A 20,770-nucleotide genomic window follows, 5' to 3' on the forward strand; every position below is an offset into this window, starting at 1 on the left:
CCAATTAATGTCACCGCTCCCGGCTCTTATTGACACCTACTCATGAGCCCCATCTCTTTCCATTTACTGTAACCAGCATCCTCACCCACTGACCGACACCAGACGTCCATGGATGTTGAAAAGTAGTTTACATACATTTTTCGGATGGTCCGAACCAGCCCTGATTTCAACGTCCACAGACAGGCCTTAATTTGGCCCAAACATACACTGAGTGTACAAAACATTAGGAACACCTTCCTAATATTGAGTTATACTCCCCTTTTCCCTCAGAACAGCCTGAATTTGTCGGAGCATGGACTCCACAAGGTGTCGAAAGCGTTCCACAGCGATGCTGGCCCATGTTGACTCCAATGCTTCCCACAGTTGTGTCAAGTTGGCTGAATGTCCTTTGGGTTGTGGACCATTCTTGATACACATGGAAAACCGTTGAGCGTGAAAAACCCAGCAGTGTTGCAGTTCTTGACACACTCAAACTGGGGCGCCAAGCACCTACTACCATACCCCATTCAAAAGCATTTATCTTGCCCATTCACCCTCTGAATGGCACACATGCACAATCCATGTCTCAAGGCCTTAAAGTCCTTCTTTAACCTGTCTCCTCCCCATCATCTACACTGATTGAAGTGGATTTAACAAGTGACATCAATAAAGGGTAATAGCTTTCACCTGGATTCATCTGATCAATCTGTCATAGAAAGAGGTGTTCCTAATGTTTTGTACACTCAGCGTAGACGTCCGTGATTGGTTAAGACCAAATCTGAACCCATTAGATGTTTGTTTCACAAGTTTGGACAGCACGGTAGAGTATAGTAAAGAGAAGTAGATTATAGTTCAGTACAGTATAATACAGTAGGGTAAAGAGTAGTAGAGTATTGTTCAGTACAGTCCTGTACCGTAGAGTATAATAGAGTGAAGTAGAGTTCCGCACAGTACCGCACAGTACTGTAGAGTTGACTACACTATCATGTGAACTATACTCTACTGTACTGAGCTCTACTGTACTGACCTCTACTGTGCTGTACTTTGATGTCCAATCTAAGATATATATGATTGGTTCAGATTTGGTCCGGACTAACCAAATTGGGTGTTTGGTGGCAGAGTTCATTAATATAATAGCCAGTGTATAGAATAATACCCAAATATGCATAGTAAGATATTGCATATTCCTACCTTTTGTGTACCTATTTAGGATACATCACCATGAAGAGAATGACTTACATATCCATAATTATGCCTTTCTGTGTAGTACAGATCAGGGAGCCATGATGAAATGATGTAACCGCAATTATTTTACCAGGTGTAAATCCACTTCAATAATCAAACGTTTTTTTTTTTTAACTCAAGAAAGTCATGTCATAGCTGACACCCCATTCTTTCTGCAGACATATTTTAATCTTAATTCGGAGCAGATATTTAACAGAATTTTGGGAAAACATGTTCACACAAAAAACAGGGAGATTTTACAGAAATTCTGCTACGAAACTTTGCATCTGCACAGTTCTTCCAGTAAATGTGGTTTTTGTACATGTTCAGTGTACATTGTTAAATATAGTCCTTGTGCATAGAGTTGTATGTTTGTTAAACTTTGAAATCATTTTTTTTCGGCGCAATTCCGTTTCCGTGGAATTACCCATAATGCAAGCATAACGTAAACAGATCGTCATATGTGACAATCTTCAAGCAATGTTACTAGTTTCATTACTTTTTTATTAAATATATTTCTTAGATATTTTTCTCAAATATTTGTATTCACTTTTTTCGTAACTACGGTACCAGTCAAAAGTTTGGACACACCTACTCATTCAAGGGTTTTAATTTATTTTTTACTATTTTCTACATTGTAGAATAACAGTGAAGACATCAAAATAACACGTATGGAATCATGTAGTAACCAAAAAAGTGTTAAACAAGTCAAAATATATATTCATAGTAGCCACCCTTTTCCTTGATGACAGCTTTGCACACTCTTGGCATTCTCTCAAACAGCCTCACCTGGAATGCATTTCCAACAGTCTTGAAGGATTTCCCACATACACTACCGTTCAAAAGTTTGTGGTCACTTATAATTGTCATTGTTTTTTCTTGCCATTTTGTCGCATGGAATGAAATCAAATCAAATTTAATTATATAGCCCTTCTTACATCAGCTGATATCTCAAAGTGCTGTACAGAAACCCAGCCTAAAACCCCAAACAGCAAGCAAAGCAGGTGTAGAAGCACGGTGGCTAGGAAAAACTCCCTAGACAGGCCAAAACCTAGGAAGAAGCCTAGAGAGGAACCAGGCTTTGAGGTGTGGCCAGTCCTCTTCTGGCTGTGCCGGGTGGAGATTATAACACAACGGCCAATATGTTCATAAATGACCAGCATGGTCAAATAATAATAATCACAGTGGTTGTCGAGGGTGCAACAGGTCAGCACCTCAGGAGTAAATGTCAGTTGGCTTTTCATAGCTGATCATTGAGAGTATCTCTACCGCTCCTGCTGTCTCTAGAGAGTTGAAAACAGCAGGTCTGGGACAGGTAGCACGTCCGGTGAACAGGTCAGGATTCCGTAGCCACAGGCAGAACAGTTGAAACTGGAGCAGCAGCACGGCCAGGTGGACTGGGGACAGCACGAAGTCATATATATATCCATCTATCCATCCATATATATATATATGAGAGAGAGAGATTTTTTTTTAATTCACACAGGACACTGGAGAAATACTCCAGATATAACAGACTGACCCTAGCCCCCCCCCCCCCGACATGTAAACTACTGCAGCATAAATACTGGAGGCTGAGACAGGAGGGGTCAGGAGACACTGGCCCCATCCGACGATACCCCCGGACAGGGCCAAACAGGCAGGATATAACCCCACCCACTTTGCCAAAGCACAGCCCCCACACCACTAGAGGGATAACTTCAACCACCAACTTACCATCCTGAGACAAGGCTGAGTATAGCCCACAAATATCTCCGCCACGGCACAACCCAATGGGGGGCACCAACCCAGACAGGAAGACCACATCAGTGACTCAACCCACTCAAGTGACGCACCCCTCCTAGGGACGGCATGGAAGAGCACCAGTAAGCCAGTGACTCGGCTCTACAGAGGCAGAGAATCCCAGTGGAGAGAGGAGAACCGGCTAGGCAGAGACAGCAAGGGCGGTTCGTTGCTCCAGTGCCTTTCCGTTCACCTTCACCCTCCTGGGCCAGACGACACTCAATCATAGGACCTACTGAAGAGATGAGTCTTCAATAAAGACTTAAAGGTTGAGACCAAGTCTGCGGCTCTCACATGGGTATGCAGACCATTCCATAAAAATGGAGCTCTATAGCAGAAAGCCCTGCCTCCAGCTGTTTGCTTAGAAATTCTAGGGACAATTAGGAGGCCTGCGTCTTGTGACCGTAGCGTACGTGTAGGTATGTACCGCAGGACCAATTCGGAAAGATGGGTAGGAGCGAGCCCATGTAATGCTTTGTAGGTTAGCAGTAAAACCTTGACATCAGCCCTTGCCTTAACAGGAAGCCAGTGTAGGGAGGCTAGCACTGGAGTAATATGATAAAAAATTTGGGGTCTAGTCAGGATTCTAGCAGCCGTATTTAGCACCAACTGAAGTTTATTTAGTGCTTTATCCGGGTAGCCGGAAAGCAGAGCATTGCAGTAGTCTAACCTAGAAGTAACAAAAGCATGGATTAATTTCTCTGCATCAATTTTGGACAGAACATTTCTGAACTTTGCAATGTTATGCAGATGGAAAAAAGCTGTCCTTGAAACAGTCTTGATTTGTTTGTCAAAAGAGAGATCAGGGTCCAGAGTAACACCGAGGTCCTTCACAGTTTTATTTGAGTCGGCTGTACAACCATCAAGATTAATTGTCATATTCAACAGAAGATCTCTTTGTTTCTTGGGACCTAGCATCTTTGTTTTGTCCGAGTTTAAAAGTAGAAAGTTTGCAGCCATCCACAGGCTTCCAGCGAGGGAAATTTTGGGGCTTCACCATGTTTCATTGAAATGTACAGCTGTGTGTCATCCGCATAGCAGTGAAAGTTAACATTATGTTTTCGAATGACATCCCCAAGAGGTAAAATATATAGTGAAAACAATAGTGGTCCAAAAACGGAACCTTGAGGAACACCGAAATTTACAGTTGATTTGTCAGAGGACAAACCATTCACGGAGACAAACTGATATCTGTCCGACAGATAAGATCTAAACCAGGCCAGAACTTGTCCGTGTAGACCAATTTGGGTTTCCAATCTCTCCAAAAGAATGTGGTGATCGATGGTATCAAAAGCAGCACTAAGGTCTAGGAGCACGAGGACAGATGCAGAGCCTCGGTCTGCCGCCATTAAAAGGTAATTTACCACCTTCACAAGTGCAGTCTCAGTGCTATGATGGGGTCTAAAACCAGACTGAAGCATTTCGTATACATTGTCTTGAGTAGGGCAGTGAGTTGTATGGGAGATTCGATATAGGACGATAGTTTTTTATATTTTCTGGGTCAAGGTTTGGCTTTTTCAAGAGAGGCTTTATTACTGCCACTTTTAGTGAGTTTGGTACACATCCGGTGGATAGAGAGACGTTTATTATGTTCAACATAGGAGGGCCAAGCACAGGAAGCAGCTCTTTCAGTAGTTTAGTTGGAATAGGGTCCAGTATGCAGCTTGAAGGTTTAGAGGCCATGATTATTTTCATCATTGTGTCAAGAGATATAGTACTAAAACACTTGAGTGTCTCCCTTGATCCTAGGTCCTGGCAGATTTGTGCAGACTCAGGACAACTGAGCTTTGGAGGAATACGCAGGTTTAAAGAGGAGTCCATAATTTGCTTTCTAATGATCATGATCTTATCCTCAAAGAAGTTCATAAATGTATTACTGCTGAAGTGAAAGCCATCCTCTCTTTGGGAATGCTGCTTTTTAGTTAGCTTTGCGACAGTATCAAAAAGTAATTTCGGATTGTTCTTATTTTCCTCAATTATGTTGGAAAAACAGGATGATCGAGCAGCAGTGAGGGCTCTTTGATACTGCACGGTACTATCTTTCCAAGCTATTCGGAAGACTTCCAGTTTGGTGTGGCGCCATTTTCTGAAAGATTGCTTCAGAGCTCAGGTATTTTCTGTATACCAGGGAGCTAGTTTCTTAGGACAAATGTTTTTAGTTTTTAGGGATGCAACTGCATCTAGGGTATTGCGCAAGGTTAATTTGAGTTCCTCAGTTAGGTGGTTACCTCTTGGCGCACGGATCCCTTTAGCGGGATCATTTTCATCAACAACCGCTGAATTGCAGAGCGCCAAATACAAAAAAAATTATTACAAATATTTAATTTCATGAAATCACAAGTGCAATATTGCAAAACACAGCTTAGCTTGTTGTTAATCCACCTGTCGTGTCAGTTGAAAATATGCTTTACAGTGAAAGCAATCCAAGCGTTTGTGTGTGTATCGATCACTAGACAAAACATTACAAACACCTAGCAGCAATGTAGATTGATCACGAAAGAACACCAATAAAATTAATCGCTTACTTTTGATGATCTTCGGATGTTTGCACTCACGAGACTCCCAGTTACACAATAAATGTTCCTTTTGTTCGATAAAGATTATTTTTATATAAAAGAAACTCAATTTGTTTGGCGCGTTATGTTCAGAAATCCACAGGCTCAGGCAGGTCATCAAGGGCAGACAAAAATTCCAAATAGTATCCGTAAAGTTCGAAGAAATATGTCAAATGTTTTTATAATCAATCCTCAGGTTGTTTTTAACATAAATAATCGATAATATTTCAACCGGACGGTAAAACTATTCAATACAATAGAGAAAGAAAATGTTGAGCTACCACTTTCGCGCGCAAGAACTAATCAAAGGACATCTGGCTATCCACTGATGCGATTTGATAAATCGCGCTCATTTTTCAGAATAAAAGCTTGAAACTATGTCTAAAGCCTGTTCACAACCTGTGGAAGCCTTTGGAAAAGGAATCTGGTTGATATCCCTTTAAATGGAGGATAGGCAGGCAATGGAACAGGGATTTTTCTAAATAAGAGGCACTTCCGGGTTGGATTTCCTCAGGTTTTCGCCTGCAAAATCAGTACTGTTATACTCACAGACAATATTTTGAAGTTTTGGAAACTTTAGAGTTTTTTCTATCCTAATCTGTCAATTATATGCATATTCTATCATCTGGGCATGAGAAATAGGCCGTTTACATTGGGAACGTTATTTTTCCAAACATAAAAATTCTGCCTCCTAGCGTCAAGAAGTTAACTGATTTTTGTCCTCTGACGTCCTTGGGTAGACAGAGGGAGTCTGGAAGGGCATCAAGGAATCTTTGGGTTGTCTGAGAATTTATAGCACAACTTTTGATGCTCCTTGGTTGGGGTCTGAGCAGATTATTTGTTGCGATTGCAAACGTAATAAAATGGTGATAAAATGGTCTGATAGTCCAGGATTATGAGGAAAAACATTAAGATCCACAACATTTATTCCATGGGACAAAACTAGGTCCAGAGTATAACTGTGGCAGTGAGTAGGTCCGGAGACATGTAGTACAAAACCCACTGAGTCGATGATGGCTCCAAAAGCCTTTTGGAGTGGGTCTGTGTACTTTTCCATGTGAATATTAAAGTCACCAAAAATGTGAATATTATCTGCTATGACTACAAGGTCCGATAGGAATTCAGGGAAGTCAGTGAGGAATGCTGTATATGGCCCAGGAGGCCTGTAAATAGTAGCTATAAAAAGTGATTGAGTAGGCTGCATAGACTTCATGACTAGAAGCTCAAAAGACGAAAACATCGTTGTTTTTTTTTGTAAATTGAAATTTGCCATCGTAAATGTTAGCAACACCTCCGCCTTTGCGGGATGCGCGGGGGATATGGTCACTAGTGTAACCAGGAGGTGAGGCCTCATTTAACACGGTAAATTCATCAGGCTTATGCCATGTTTCAGTCAGGCCAATCACATCAAGATTATGATCAGTGATTAGTTAATTGACTATAACTGCCTTGGAAGTGAGGGATCTAACATTAAGTAGCCCTATTTTGAGATGTGAGGTATCACAATCTCTTTCAATAATGGCAGGAATGGAGGAGGACTTTTTTCTTGAAAGATTGCTAAGGCGAACACCGCCATGTTTAGTTTTGCCCAACCTAGGTCGAGGCACAGACACGGTCTCAATGGGGATAGCTGAGTTGACTACACTGACTGTGCTAGTGGCAGACCCCACTAAGCTGGCAGGCTGGCTAACAGCCTGCTGCCTGGCCTGCACCCTATTTCATTGTGGAGCTAAGGGAGTTAGAGCCCTATCTGTGTTCGTAGATAAGATGAGAGTACCCCTCCGGCTAGGATGGAGTTCGTTACTCCTCAACAGGCCAGGCTTGGTCCTGTTTGTGGGTGAGTCCCAAAAAGAGGGCCAATTATCTACAAATTCTATCTTTTGGGAGGGGCAGTAAACAGTTTTCAACCAGCGATTGAGTTGTGAGACTCTGCTGTAGAGCTCATCACTCCCCCTAACTGGTAGATTGCGTCTGAAGCTGGGCTTGCACCACAGCTATCCTCGCCGTAAGGCGATCGTTCTCCTGTATATTATGAGTACAGCGGCTGCAATTAGAAGGCATCTTGTTAATGTTACTACTTAGCTTCGGCTGTTGGAGAACTTGACGAACCATGTCCAGGTAAAGCATCCGGAGTGAAAAAGTTTAATGAAAAAATGTTGAGTGAGAGAAAAACAAAAAATATAAACAGTAATTAAAAAGTAAAAACCGTAAAGTTGTTAGGTAGCAAAGTAAGGTTAGCAACAAAACGCACAGCAGCAAGTTAACAAGTCTGCAAGTTGTGACCGGAAATGATCTCTTCCACTGTTGCTCTCCTATGCCTTCATTTTTCAGAACAAGAATAGACTGACGAGTTTCAGAAGAAAGGTCTTTGTTTCTAGACATTTAGAGCCTGTAATCGAACCCACAAATACTGATGCTCCAGATACTCAACTAATCTAAAGAAGGCCAGTTGTATTGCTTCTTTAATCAGAACAAGTTTTCAGCTGTGCTAACATAATTGCAAAGGGGTTTTCAAATGGTCAATTAGCCTTTTAAAACGATAAACTTGGATTAGCTAACACAACGTGCCATTGGAACACAGGAGTGATGGTTGCTGATAATGGGCCTCTGTACGCCTATGTACTGTAGATATTCCAGAAGAAATCTGCCGTTTCCAGCTACAATAGTCATTTACAACATTAACAATGTCTACACTTAATTTCTGATCAAATTTATGTTATTTTAATGGACAATTTTTTTTGATTTTCTTTCAAAAACAAGGACATTTCTAAGAGACCCCAAACTTTTGAACGGTAGTGTATGCTGAGTACTTGTTGGCTGCTTTTCCTTCACTCTGCGGTCCAACTCATTCCAAACCATCTCAATTGAGGTGAGGTCGGGTGATTGTGGAGGCCAGGTCATCTGATGCAGCACGCCATCACTTTCCTTCTTGGTCAAATAGCCCTTACACAGCCTGAAGGTGTGTTGGATCATTGTCCTGTTGAAAAACAAATGATAGTCCCGCTAAGCGAAACCAGATGGGATGTTGTATCGCTGCAGAATGCTGTGGTATCCATGCTGGTTAAGTGTGCCTTCAATTTGAAATAAATCACTGAGTGTCACCAGCATAGTATCCCCACACCATCACACCACCTCCTCCATGCTTCACGGTGGGAACTACACATGCAGAGATCATCCGTTCACCTACTCGGTGTCTCACAAAGAGACGGCGGTTGGAATAAAAAATCTAATTTGGCTTCATCAGACCAAAGGACAGATTCCCACCGGTCTAATGTCTATTGCTCGTGTTTCTAGGCCCAAGCAAGTCTCTTCTTATTATTGGTTTCCTTTTATAGTGGTTTCTTTGCAGCAATTCGACCATGAAGGCCGGATTCACGCAGTCTCTTCTGAACAGTTAATGTTGAGATGTGTCTGTTACTCGAACTCTGTGAAGCATTTATTTGGGCTGCAATTCCTCTGCAGCAGAGGTAACTCTGAGTCTTCCTTTCCTGCGGCGGTTCTCATGAGAGCCAGTTTAATCATAGCGCTTGATGATTTTTGTGACTGAACTTGAAGAAACTTTCAAAGTTCTTGAAATTTTCCAGATTGACTGACCTTCATGTCTTAAAGTAATGATGTACTATTGTTTCACTATGCTTATTTGAGCTGTTCTAGCCATTATATGGACTTGGTGTTTTACCAAATAGGGCTATCTTTTGTATACCACCCCTACCATGTCACGACATAACTGATTGGATCAAATGCATTAAGGAAAGAAATTTCACAAATGTACTTTTAACAAGGCACACCTATTAATGCATTCCAGGTGACTACCTCATGAAGCTAGTTTAGAGAATGCTAAGAGTGTGCAAAGCTGTCATCAAGGCAAAGGGTGGCTATTTGAAGAATCTCAAATATAAATTATATTTTGATTTGTTTAACACTTTTTTGGTTACAACATGATTCAATATGTGTTATTTCATAGTTTTGATGTCTTCACTATTACTCTACAATGTATAAAATAGTACAAATAAATAAAACCCTGGCATGAGTAGGTGTGTCCAAACTTTTGACTGGTACTGTATATATATATATTTTTTTTTCTTAAATATTTTACTTGATCTTAGATTTTTGTGCCTGAGCTGTTCTGACTAACAGGTTGATTCTTATAGGAGCTGGTGTAATAACCTCTCTCTACCTCCTATTCCCTCCTTCTGTCACTCTTCTCTCCCTGCCTTCTCCTTCTCTCCCCTTCCTCTCTATTTGCCTCTCTCTTTCTGCAGTGTGCAGGCTGGTGATGGTGTACGTATAGAGAAGAGGGACAGTGCTCAGTTTGACTTTGCCTCTGCAATGAACACTGTCACTGAGTTCTACAGTCACACACAGGAGTCAGGTGTGTCTGTGAGTCTGAGTGTGTCTCAGTCTGTGTCTGTCAGTGTGCGAGAGAAAGAGACATTCATGTCATGAATTACAGGTCCGTGCTTCCATCTGTCCTTTAAGTGAAAAATATTTTCTGTTGGGACAGCGTGTACTGTAGGTGTGTGTGTATTTTTGGGACGCTGGCGGACGATCAACAAAACAAGTATTCTCTAACAAAATGAGGCACGAGGTTGTGACTCATGGCTGTGTGTGGATGTTTGTGTGACCATCCCCAGGTTCCAGACCTCTCTCCAGTATAGCCTCTTTGGAAAGCCCTGTGGTCTGCTGTCTGGGTCCTCTCATCCACTACCTCACAGAGTTTAACCTGCAGAGAGTACTACTGCACCACAGGTACTCACACACATACACACACACCGCCCTTGTGGTTGCCACAGACTGACTCCCTGTGACTCTTGTAATATTGTATGTGGTAATTCTCTGTGTGTGTGACCTTAAGTTCGTTCAAGCACCTCTCCTGTGAGTCAGACGGTATGGTCCTCAGTGCTCCCACTCTCAGAAACCTGGAGATACTCACCAACCAGGTACGTGTTAGTGAATGAGTGGTTGCTCCACTAAAAGTTTTGCGATTATGCTGCGGGACTTAGAGGTAATTTGTGGTTTCGTATGGTACCCTGCGTCACTACTTCATTGCTCCAGACCAGCGCAATGGGGAGTTGGAGCACTGATTATACTTTTGGGTCCTACTGCGTCTCTAACTGACAATGAGTGGGTGACATAAACATAAATAATTATAGATAGATATATAATTGTGCACGACTTAAGTATTACTTACTAAAACTGTTTATTCTAAGAGTAACTGGTGGTCAAACTAGCACTAACTAGCTTTAATGGTTACAATGGCTGACACTTAAATATCGTGCCATAGAATTCTGCGGCACCATGCAAGCTGTGCTGCGGTACGCTGCAACTTTTACATAACGAACCACTGTACTTTTCTTCCAGTTTACTTGTATACAACAAGGCCGTATTTCATATGTAACTTTATCTTATATAATGGTACTCAGGTCAGACCATGGGTTCGTGGCCTAAAATGTCCTGTTTGGTGCTATTTTGTGGCCTAAATTCAGTTTGGGCAATTGTTATTGTGGAGCATTGGAAACGGTACGATATTACTAGGCCAAGTGCAGTACACTTTTTCACAGAAAGGTTTGTGTGCGTGTGTTACAGACAGATGGAGGTACGAAGGGCAGTTTGTTGTGGGTGTTAGACCACACCCACACCTCATTTGGTAGAAGACTGATGAGGAAGTGGGTAAGCCAGCCCCTCAAAGACGCACAGTAAGTACACACTGAATCCCAAACCAGTCCTTTGCCCCTACTAACTCGCTTGGAGGGCCCTCCGTGGTCATCTGTTGCTGATGAAACTCTGAGGGTGACTTCAAGAGTGATGAGTGGATCAAACAACGGCTCATCATAATGGCTGGAACGGAGTGGCATCAAACATAGAAACCATGTGTTTGATGTATTTGATACCATTCCACTCCAGCCATACCATGAGCCTGTCCTCCCCAATTAAGGTGCCACCAACCTCCTGTGGGATCAAATTAACCCATCAATTTCGGGAAACACTTGGTACTTGAATGATGCAATTTATGTTCCACTTTAAATAATAAAATGAGAATTAAATTAAAATGAACAGATTTCCCCTGTCAGTTTACAAGATATAAACCTCCGTAACAGTTAAACATTTCATTTGTGAGGTATTTCATTTGTTATATGTGTCAAGCCTAGAAATCAGACACAAACAAATGCATTTTGCATATAATTAGGCTCACCTCTCCATTATTTTGTATGAAATTGTTAACACCAAACATATTGCGGTGCATGTTGGGATAGCACTTTGCTCTTGAGCTGGCGGCATTGCTGGCTCAGTCGAAGTGGCCCCTAAACCCATGATCATTTTAAATCCCTCAGATTTACATCACCTGTGCATATGGTGGAGGCGTGAGTGAATTCGCAAATGGAGGGGTGAATGGAAAGGAAAGGGACTGGTTTGGGCTTCAGCAACAGAGTACGGTGAAGTTGCCACGAGACCCTGATCTTGTGTCAGTTTTGCATTTCCCCCATTAATGGTTAAGGATTTAGGGGAGGGGAAGCTGAACCTAGGCATATGCACCTAGGAGAAATTTTACCCTGGAGCAAGTACACACACGGACCTATGCAATCCTTTCAGATCTGCGCTGAGTGTCTGAGGGATAGGGATGGATTTGGGGTTGGGCTGAGACTGTAATCTCTCTTACTCGCTCAGATCTGCTGTCAGGATTATAAACCTTTGATTCTACCATCAGATAGGTTAGGATAGAACCCTGCTTCACGCTAACATGAATAAAACCCAGATTACACACACATGCCTGCACACATGCACATGTATCTCTGCACTCTGCAGTCCCACTCTAATGCCTAATGCACATTGTGTTGCTGGGGAGGAAACTGAAAATAGCACTTGTGCTTCTGTATACAGAATGTCAACCCTGGAGGCTCTTGTTCACCCCACAGGTCTATATGTGAGAGACAAGGTGCTGTATGTGAGATCCTGGAGTCTGATTCCGTCACCCTACCCTCTGTTAGAGCCCTGCTCTTCCGACTGCCAGACCTGGAGAGAGGAGTGTGCAGCATCTACCACAAGAAGGTACACAAACAACACTCACAAATCAAATACGCACACACGGTCTAGAAGCAGTGGCCTCACTCAAAGATTAAACGGGTGACCACTCTAACAATGGAAATCCATGTCATCGATGATTGAAGGCAGGCGAAATCAGGTAGGACCATTCTAGCCAATGATAGGGAAGATACGCGGATGAACAACAGGCACAAGTAAGTTGTTTATTTCAATGTTGCTGGAATGCCACGTGCAACCACTTATATCAGTACATTTGTAAAAGCCTAAACATTACGAAACTTATATTCGATCAAACAAGCCTCACGTAATTCAATATTCTCTCATAGACCTCCATACAAAAAAGGGCTTATCACACCCGGACAGATTGTGAGTGAAGCAAATCCTCTCGCTTCACCTCTTCCTTTCTGCATCACTGTCATATCTCCCACCCTCCCAGTATGACATTGTCTCCTTTCTTCCACAAGCTTCACTCAAATGTCAGGACAAAGAGCTTTCATCAGTGTGTGCGTGTGCTTATTTGATGCTGAACCTAGCTCTTGTCCACAGTATAATTTTCTCAGCTTGCACTCTTGCCTCAAAATCTGCTGAAATTTTCATCCTCACAGTGATTGGTTAGAAGTTTTTTCTAAACTATTCCACCCTCCCTACACACACACACATACACATTAATTGTCATATTTTGCGGTCTTTAGATGGATTAGTTGTGTAATGGTCTGATTCTCTATTTTCATAATGGAGAGAGGAAATGGAATGGTAATGGTAGCAAGCCTTCGTGTGCTCTCGACCGTAAAATCCATGTCACACGACCCAAAGCCAGAGAACCATTAAAACTGTGACACTCATTAACTCTCTGACCTGTTTTAATTACAATATGAAGTCAATATTATGTATCACGCCACATCCCTCCAATAACAGTAATACACCACTGACATACAGGTCACTGAATCAATAAAACTGTAGTATCTATAATGATAAACAATAGTATATTTTTTATAACATAGTGCCTTCAGAAAGTATTTCCGCCCCTTGACTTTTTCCACATTTTGTTGTTACAACCTGAATTTAAAATGGATTACATTTATATTTTTTTTGTGACTAGCCTACTACACACAATACCCCATAATGTCAAAGTGGAATAATACAATTAGTAAAAAATGAGTCAAAGTCAAGTATTCAACCTCTTTGTTATGGCAAGCCTAAATACGTTCAGGAATAAAAATGTGCTTAACAAGTCACATAAGTTCCATGTGTCCAATAGTAGTGTTTAACATGATTTTTGAATGACTACCTGATGTCTGTACCCCACACACACAATTATCAGTAAAGCAATGAATTTCAAACACACAAAGACCAGAGCGGTTTTCCAATGCTTGGCAAAAGAAGGGCACCTATTGGTAAATGGGTAAAAATACAGAAAGCAGACATAGAATATCCCTATGAGCATGTTTAAGTTATTAATTCGACTTTGAGCGGTGTATCAATACACCCGGTCACTACAAAATATACAGTAATTCCTAACTCAGTTGACAGAGAGGAAGGAAACCGCTCAAAGGATTTCACAATGAGGCCAATGGTGACTTTAAAACAGTAACAGAGTTGAATGGCTGTAATAAGAGGGAACTGAGGAAGGATCAACAACATTGTAGTTTCTCCACAATACTAACCTAATTGACAGAGTGACAAGAAGGAAGCCCGTACAGAAAATAAATATGCCTAAACATGCATCCTGTTTGCAACAAGGCACTAAAGTAATACTGAATAATTTTTAAATCAATAATGGGCAAATGTTGCACAATGCAGGTGTGAAAAGCACTAAGAGACTTACCCAGAAAGAGCCACAGCTGTAATTGCTGCCAAATGTGATTCGAACATGTATTGACTCAGGGGATTGAATACTTATCTAATCAAGATATTATTGGTGTCTTATTTTTCATAAATGTTTCACAAATATTAACATTTTTCTTCCATTTTGACATTAGAGTATTTTGTGTAGATCGTTGACAAAAAATGACAATTAAATCCATTTTAATCCCACTTTGTAACACAACAAAATGTGGAAAAAGTCACGGGGTGTGAGTACTTGGACTGTCCACTTGGCACTGTGGACAGCTAATGGAGGTTATAGATTTAGATGGTGCTGCTCTTTGTTGAGTTTTATTGAAGAAGTAGATTGGCTTTTAACGTCTGTGTGATTGAACACAGGTTAGTGTGTGACCAACTCAGTGGCCTTGTGGTTAGAGTGGCCGCCCTGATATTGAAAGTTTGGGAATTCAATCCCCAGCCAAATCATAGGTAATATCTGACACACAAACGGGTACTATGTTGACGTTTTAACAGGTCAGATAAAACCTACCCAATTATGGTCTCCAAATCAAAGGACCGAGGCTGTCGTCTACCAAAAGCATCTCGTCCATCTGTAGAAGTAGCCAGAGTTGAGGCAGAGTTCATCCGTAACACATGGAATGAAAAGGTGAAATCTGATATACAGTTGAAGTCGGAAGTTTACATACACCTTAGCCAAATACATTTAAACTCAGTTTTTCACAATTCCTGACATTTAATCCTAGTAAAAATTCCCTGTCTTAGGTCAGTTAGGATCACCACTTTATTTTAAGAATGTGAAATGTCAGAATATTAGTAGAGAGAATGATTTATTTCAGCTTTTATTTCTTTCATCACATTCCCAGTGGGCCAGAAGTTTAGTATTTGGTAACATTGCCTTTAAATTCTTTAACTTGGGTCAAACGTTTCAGGTAGCCTTCCACAAGCTTCCCACAATAAGTTGGGTGAATTTTGGCACATTCCTCCTGACAGAGCTTGTGTAACGGAGTCAGGTTTGTAGACCTCCTTGCTCACACGCGCTTTTTCAGTTCTGCCCACAAATTTTCTATAGGATTTTCTCAGGGTTTTGTGATGGCCACTCCAATACCTTCACTTTGATGTCCTTAAGCCATTTTGCCACAACTTTGGAAGTATGCTTCGGGTCATTGTCCATTTGGAAGACCCATTTGCGACCAAGCTTTAACTTCCTGACTGATGTTTTGAGATGTTGCTTCAATATATCAACATCATTTTCCTCCCTCATGATTTCATCTATTTTGTGACGCGCACCAGTATCTTCTGCAGTAAATCACCCCCACAACATGGTGCTGCCACCCCCGTGCTTCACGGTTGGGATGTTGTTCTTCGGCTTGCAAGTCTCCCCCTTTTTCCTCCGAACATATCGATGGTCATTATGGCCAAACAGTTATATTTTTATTTCATCAGACCAGAGGACATTTCTCCAAAAAGTACGATCCTTGTCCCCATGTGCAGTTGCAAACTGTAGTTTGGCTTTTTTTATGGCGGTTTTGGAGCAGTGGCTTCTTCCTTGCTGAGTGGCCTTTCAGGTTATGTCGATATAGGACATGTTTTACTGTGGATATAGATACTTTTGTATCTGTTTCCTCCAGCATCTTCACAAGGTCCTTTACTGTGGTTCTGGGATTGATTTGCACTTTTCGCACCAAAGTACGTGCATCACTAGGAAACAGAACACGTCTCCTTCCTGACCGATATGACGGCAGCGTGGTCCCATGGTGTTTATACTTGCATACTATTGTTTGTACAGATGGCTGCGTAGTACCTTCAGGCGTTTGGAAATTGCTTCCAAGGATGAATCAGACTTGTGGAGGTCTACAATTGTTTTTGTGAGGTCTTGGCTGATTTCTTTAGATTTTCCCATGATGTCAAGCAAAGAGGCACTGAGTTTGAAGGTAGGCCTTGAAATACATCCACAGGTACACCTCCAATTGACTCAAATTATGTCAATTAGCCTATCAGAAGCTTGTAAAGCCATGCCATCATTTTCTGGATTTTTCCAAGCTGTTTAAAGGCACAGTCAATTTAGTGTATATAAACTTCTGACCCACTGGAATTGTGATACAGTGAATTATAAGTGAAATAATCGGTCTGTAAACAATGTGTCATGCACAAAGTAGGTGTCCTAACCGATTTGCCAAAACTATAGTTTGTTAACAAGAAATTTGGGGATGGTTGAAAACGAGTTTTAATGACTCCAACCTAAGTGTATGTAAACTTCCGACTTCAACTGTACAAAGCTATACTCTGTTGAAGTTTGAACAGGTCAGACCAAACCTCCTAATTATGTTCTCCCCATCAATGACCAATGGTGAGCAGGCTGGAGGTGATTTTGTTGTTGTTTGTTCTTCAAAACATTTATTTAAAACGAATTATTAACTTCTTTTGGCTGCAGGGGCAGTATTGAGTAGCTTGGATGAAAGGTGCACAGAGGTGCCCATAGTAAACGGCCTGTTCCTCAGTCATAGTTGCTAATATATGCATATTATTATTAGTATTGGATAGAAAATACTCTGAAGTTTCTTAAACTGTTTGAATTATGTCTGTGAGTATAACAGAACTCATATGGCAGGCAAAAACTGAGAAAAAATCCAAACAGGAAGTGGAAATTCTGAGGCTGGTAGATTTTCAACCAAGCTCCCATTGAAATTACAGCGAGATATGGATGAGTTTTCACTTCCTACGGCTTCCACTAGATGTCAACAGTCTGTAGAACTTTGTCTGATGACTCTACTGTGAAGGGGGGCCGAAGGAGACAGGAATGAGTCACCACTGCCACGAGGTGACCATTCTTTCCCCATGCGCCTTCACATAAGAGGGAGCTCCGTTCCATCGCTCATCTGAAGTCAATGTAATTCTCCGGTTGGGACGTTATTCAAGATTTATGTTAACTTCATATGGCTGCAGTCCCGTTAACGGGATCGATATGACAACAGCCAGTCGAAAATGCAGCGACAGTGAAAATGCCTAGCTTCGTTAAAGCAAGGCCCCTGAACTCTCGTGTGTTTTCTGCATTATGCAATGATATGGGCAGTGACCATGTAACGCTTTTACAACATACAGAAGTGCACTGGTTATCAAGGGGCAAAGTATTGACACGCTTTTTTAAATTGAGAAACAAGCTTAAAGTTTTCTTTACTGACGCTAATTTTCAGTTGTCTGACCGCTTGCATGATAATGAGTTTCTCACACGACTGGCCTATCTGGGTGATGTTTTTTCTCGCCTGAATGATCTGAATCTAGGATTACAGGGACTCTCCATAAATATATTCAATGTGGGGGACAGAATGATTAAGAAGTTGTAGCTCTTTTCTGTCTTTATTGACAAGGACAACACACAGGTCTTTCCATCATTGTATGATTTTTTTGTGCAAAAGAACTCAAGCTTACGGGCAATGTCAAATGTGATATAGCGAAGCACCCGAGTGAGCTGGGTGCGCAATTACTCAGGTACTTTCCCAAAACGGGCGACACAAACAACTGGATTTGTTATCCCTTTCATGCCCTGCCTCCAGTCCACTTACCGATATCTGAACAAGAGAGCCTCATCAAAATTGCAATAAGCGGTTCTGTGAAAATGTAATTTAATCAGAAGGCTCTGTCAGATTTCTGGACAGGGCTGCGCTCAGAGTTTCTTGCCTTGGCAAATGACGCTGTTAAGACACTGATGCCTTTTGCAACCACATACCTATGTGAGAGTGGATTCTCGGCCCTCACTAATATGAAAACTAAATACAGACAGACTGTGTGTGGAAAATGATTTAAGACAGACTCTCTCCAGTACAACCCAACATTGCTGTTTTGTGCATCCTTTCAAGCCTACCCTTCTTGTTAACCTGTGGTGAGTTATTCACAATTTTTGATGAACAAATAAGGTTTTATATGTAAGATGGCTAACTAAAGAGCAAAATTATTGATTATTATATTATTATTTGTGCTCTGGTTGTATAAGAGCTCTTTGTCATTTTCATTTGTGACAAAAACTCACACTCATTCTTATGTTTAATAAATGTATTGAATAGTTTGTGTGTGGCAGGCTTACAATGATGGAAAAAAACAACATTTGAGAGTGCGCTGACCCTGGTACGCAAAGGTTGAATGTTTGAAGGGGTGCGTTCTACCTGTCCACTCGATTGAGGATGATAAGGGCAGTTCAGAAGACGAGCTACCTCCTGACACACTTTTCCTGTGAAATGAGTGCCTTGGTCGGAATCTTATTGTTCCGGAAATCCACATCGGGAATGATTTCTCGATTCAGAATTTTAGCTGTATGTTGTGCAGTTCCTTTCGTAACCTCTCTGAGATATGTGGGACGGTAGCGTCCCACCTGGCCAACATCCAGTGAAAATGCAGAGCGCCTATAAAAATGTTACTTTAATGAAATCACACATTCAATATACCAAATTAAAGCTCCACTTGTTGTGAATCCAGCCAACGTGTCAGATTTCAAAAATGCTTTACAGCGAAAGCAAACAATGCTATTAACTGAGGATAGCACCCCAGCTAACAATCACAGACCATCATATTTCAACCTTCCAGGCGCGACACAAAACGCAGAAATAAAGGTATAATTCATGCCTTACCTTTGACGAGCTTCTTCTGTTGGCACTCCAATATGTCCCATAAACATCACAAATGGTCCTTTTGTTCGATTAATTCCGTCGATATATATCCAAAATGTCCATTTATTTGGCACGTTTGATCCAGAAAAACACAGTGACTACAAAATATCTCAAAAGTTACCTGTAAGCGTCCAAACATTTCAAACTACTTTTGTAATACAACTTTAGGTATTTTTTAACATAAATAATCGATAAAATTGAAGACGAGATGATCTGTGTTCAATACCGGAGGAAAACAGTGTGTAGCATGCTTTCTGGTCACGCGCCTCTAACAAACAGTACACTTCACTGGAGCCTCATTCTGAACATGGCTACTTCTTAATTTCTCAAAGGAAAAACCTCAATCAATTTCTAAAGACTGTTGACATCCAGTGGAAGCGATAGGAACTGCAGGAAGGTCCCTTAGAAATTTGGATTCCCAATGAAAACCCATTGAAAAGAGAGTGGTAGGTTTCAACCCATCATGAGAAACGATCAACAACGACTAGCACATCTTTGTGTCCTTTACATTTGGGCAGTGTTATGTAATCAAGCTGTAGATGTCTGAAGGGCAGGCACTCGTCGTGTCTGTACTTTCACTCATCCCTTGGTGTTGTTTTCCCTACAAATGTTGCAATTCGCCACAACAGCCTCAGCCTCTTTCCGCACACCAGGATTCCACCTTTTGCCCACAAAATGATAAACTATCTTGTCCACATCAATGTATCCCAAAGAGTGGATCTGTGTCACCAAGTAGGGCAACATCTCAGGTTGTATTTCCACACACCTTCTTGATTGAGTTTACATCCTGCAGCCATCTATTCCCATACTTCATCTTTTGGTGCACGTTTTTGCATGTCTCTAATGTGTCCAAGGTGTATCTCCTAATCAGTTTAGGTGATAGAGGTATGTGTTCTCTTGGCAGCCGCCTTGGCAGTTTTGTCAGCCAGATCATTACCTTTACTCTCGTCTGTAAAGATTTTTCCATGTGCTTTCATTTTCAAAATTGCAACTTGTCCAGGTAACTGGAGAGCATTCAGTAGAGCCATCACCTCTGGTCCATTCTTCACAGGAACTCCCAGTGATGTCCTGAAACCTGTGTTTTTCCATATTTTTCCAAAATCATAGGTAACACCAAAAGCATACCTTGAATCTGTGTAGAATTCCGAATTCCACGAATTCCGCCACGTGTGCTGATGTTCCTGCAGGTAACTTGTCTGTCACTATCACAATGTCCATTGTAGTAACTGCCCAGCCTGCCTTCCTCACCCCCCCCTCCACAATGCTTGAACCGTCGTGTTCAAGTAATGTGGCATCTGGAGGAAGCATCAGAGTAGCTGGATTACATGGTGTGCCACGTTGTATGATGATGTTAGGAGCCTCCAACACAGTCCTCCATTTGCTCCAACGAGCAGCTGTGACCTGTGCAGCTTGATTCATTGTCAAAAGAGTATGAACTGCATGTCAGCAGTGTATCTGGATTAAGGGCAATCGGTGACCAGAGTGATATATGGTCTGGAATCTGCAGATGCCTCCTTGCATCTTTCCAAGCAAAGAGTGTATTATGTGTTGTAAAATTGTCAGGTAAGGACTGGATCTTTTCAAAGCTATTAATAAATGGTACAGAAGCTAATGCTCTTGGATGACATGCTATTGATTTCATCCCAACCCAAAGTGAGTGGCGTTTGTCTAGGCACCAACTAATCATGTGCTTGATCTCAGCAGACC

The 20,770-nt window shown here is 41.5% G+C and overlaps 1 protein-coding gene across 3 annotated transcripts in view; it reads left to right on the forward strand.

Moving 5' to 3' along the window:
- The window catches only part of msh3 (mutS homolog 3 (E. coli)), a 104,818-nt gene that overhangs the window by 24,335 nt on the left and 59,713 nt on the right, over positions 1-20,770 (forward strand). For all 3 annotated transcript variants that reach the window (XM_055920445.1, XM_055920443.1, XM_055920446.1), the window contains 5 exons: positions 9,803-9,912; positions 10,175-10,289; positions 10,396-10,480; positions 11,127-11,236; positions 12,455-12,587. In XM_055920445.1, the coding sequence (XP_055776420.1) occupies positions 9,803-9,912; positions 10,175-10,289; positions 10,396-10,480; positions 11,127-11,236; positions 12,455-12,587 (553 nt within the window). The remainder of the gene's footprint in view (positions 1-9,802; positions 9,913-10,174; positions 10,290-10,395; positions 10,481-11,126; positions 11,237-12,454; positions 12,588-20,770) is intronic.

This window comes from Salvelinus fontinalis, chromosome 4 (assembly GCF_029448725.1).
Source record: "Salvelinus fontinalis isolate EN_2023a chromosome 4, ASM2944872v1, whole genome shotgun sequence".
In the NCBI taxonomy this organism is placed as follows: domain Eukaryota; kingdom Metazoa; phylum Chordata; class Actinopteri; order Salmoniformes; family Salmonidae; genus Salvelinus; species Salvelinus fontinalis.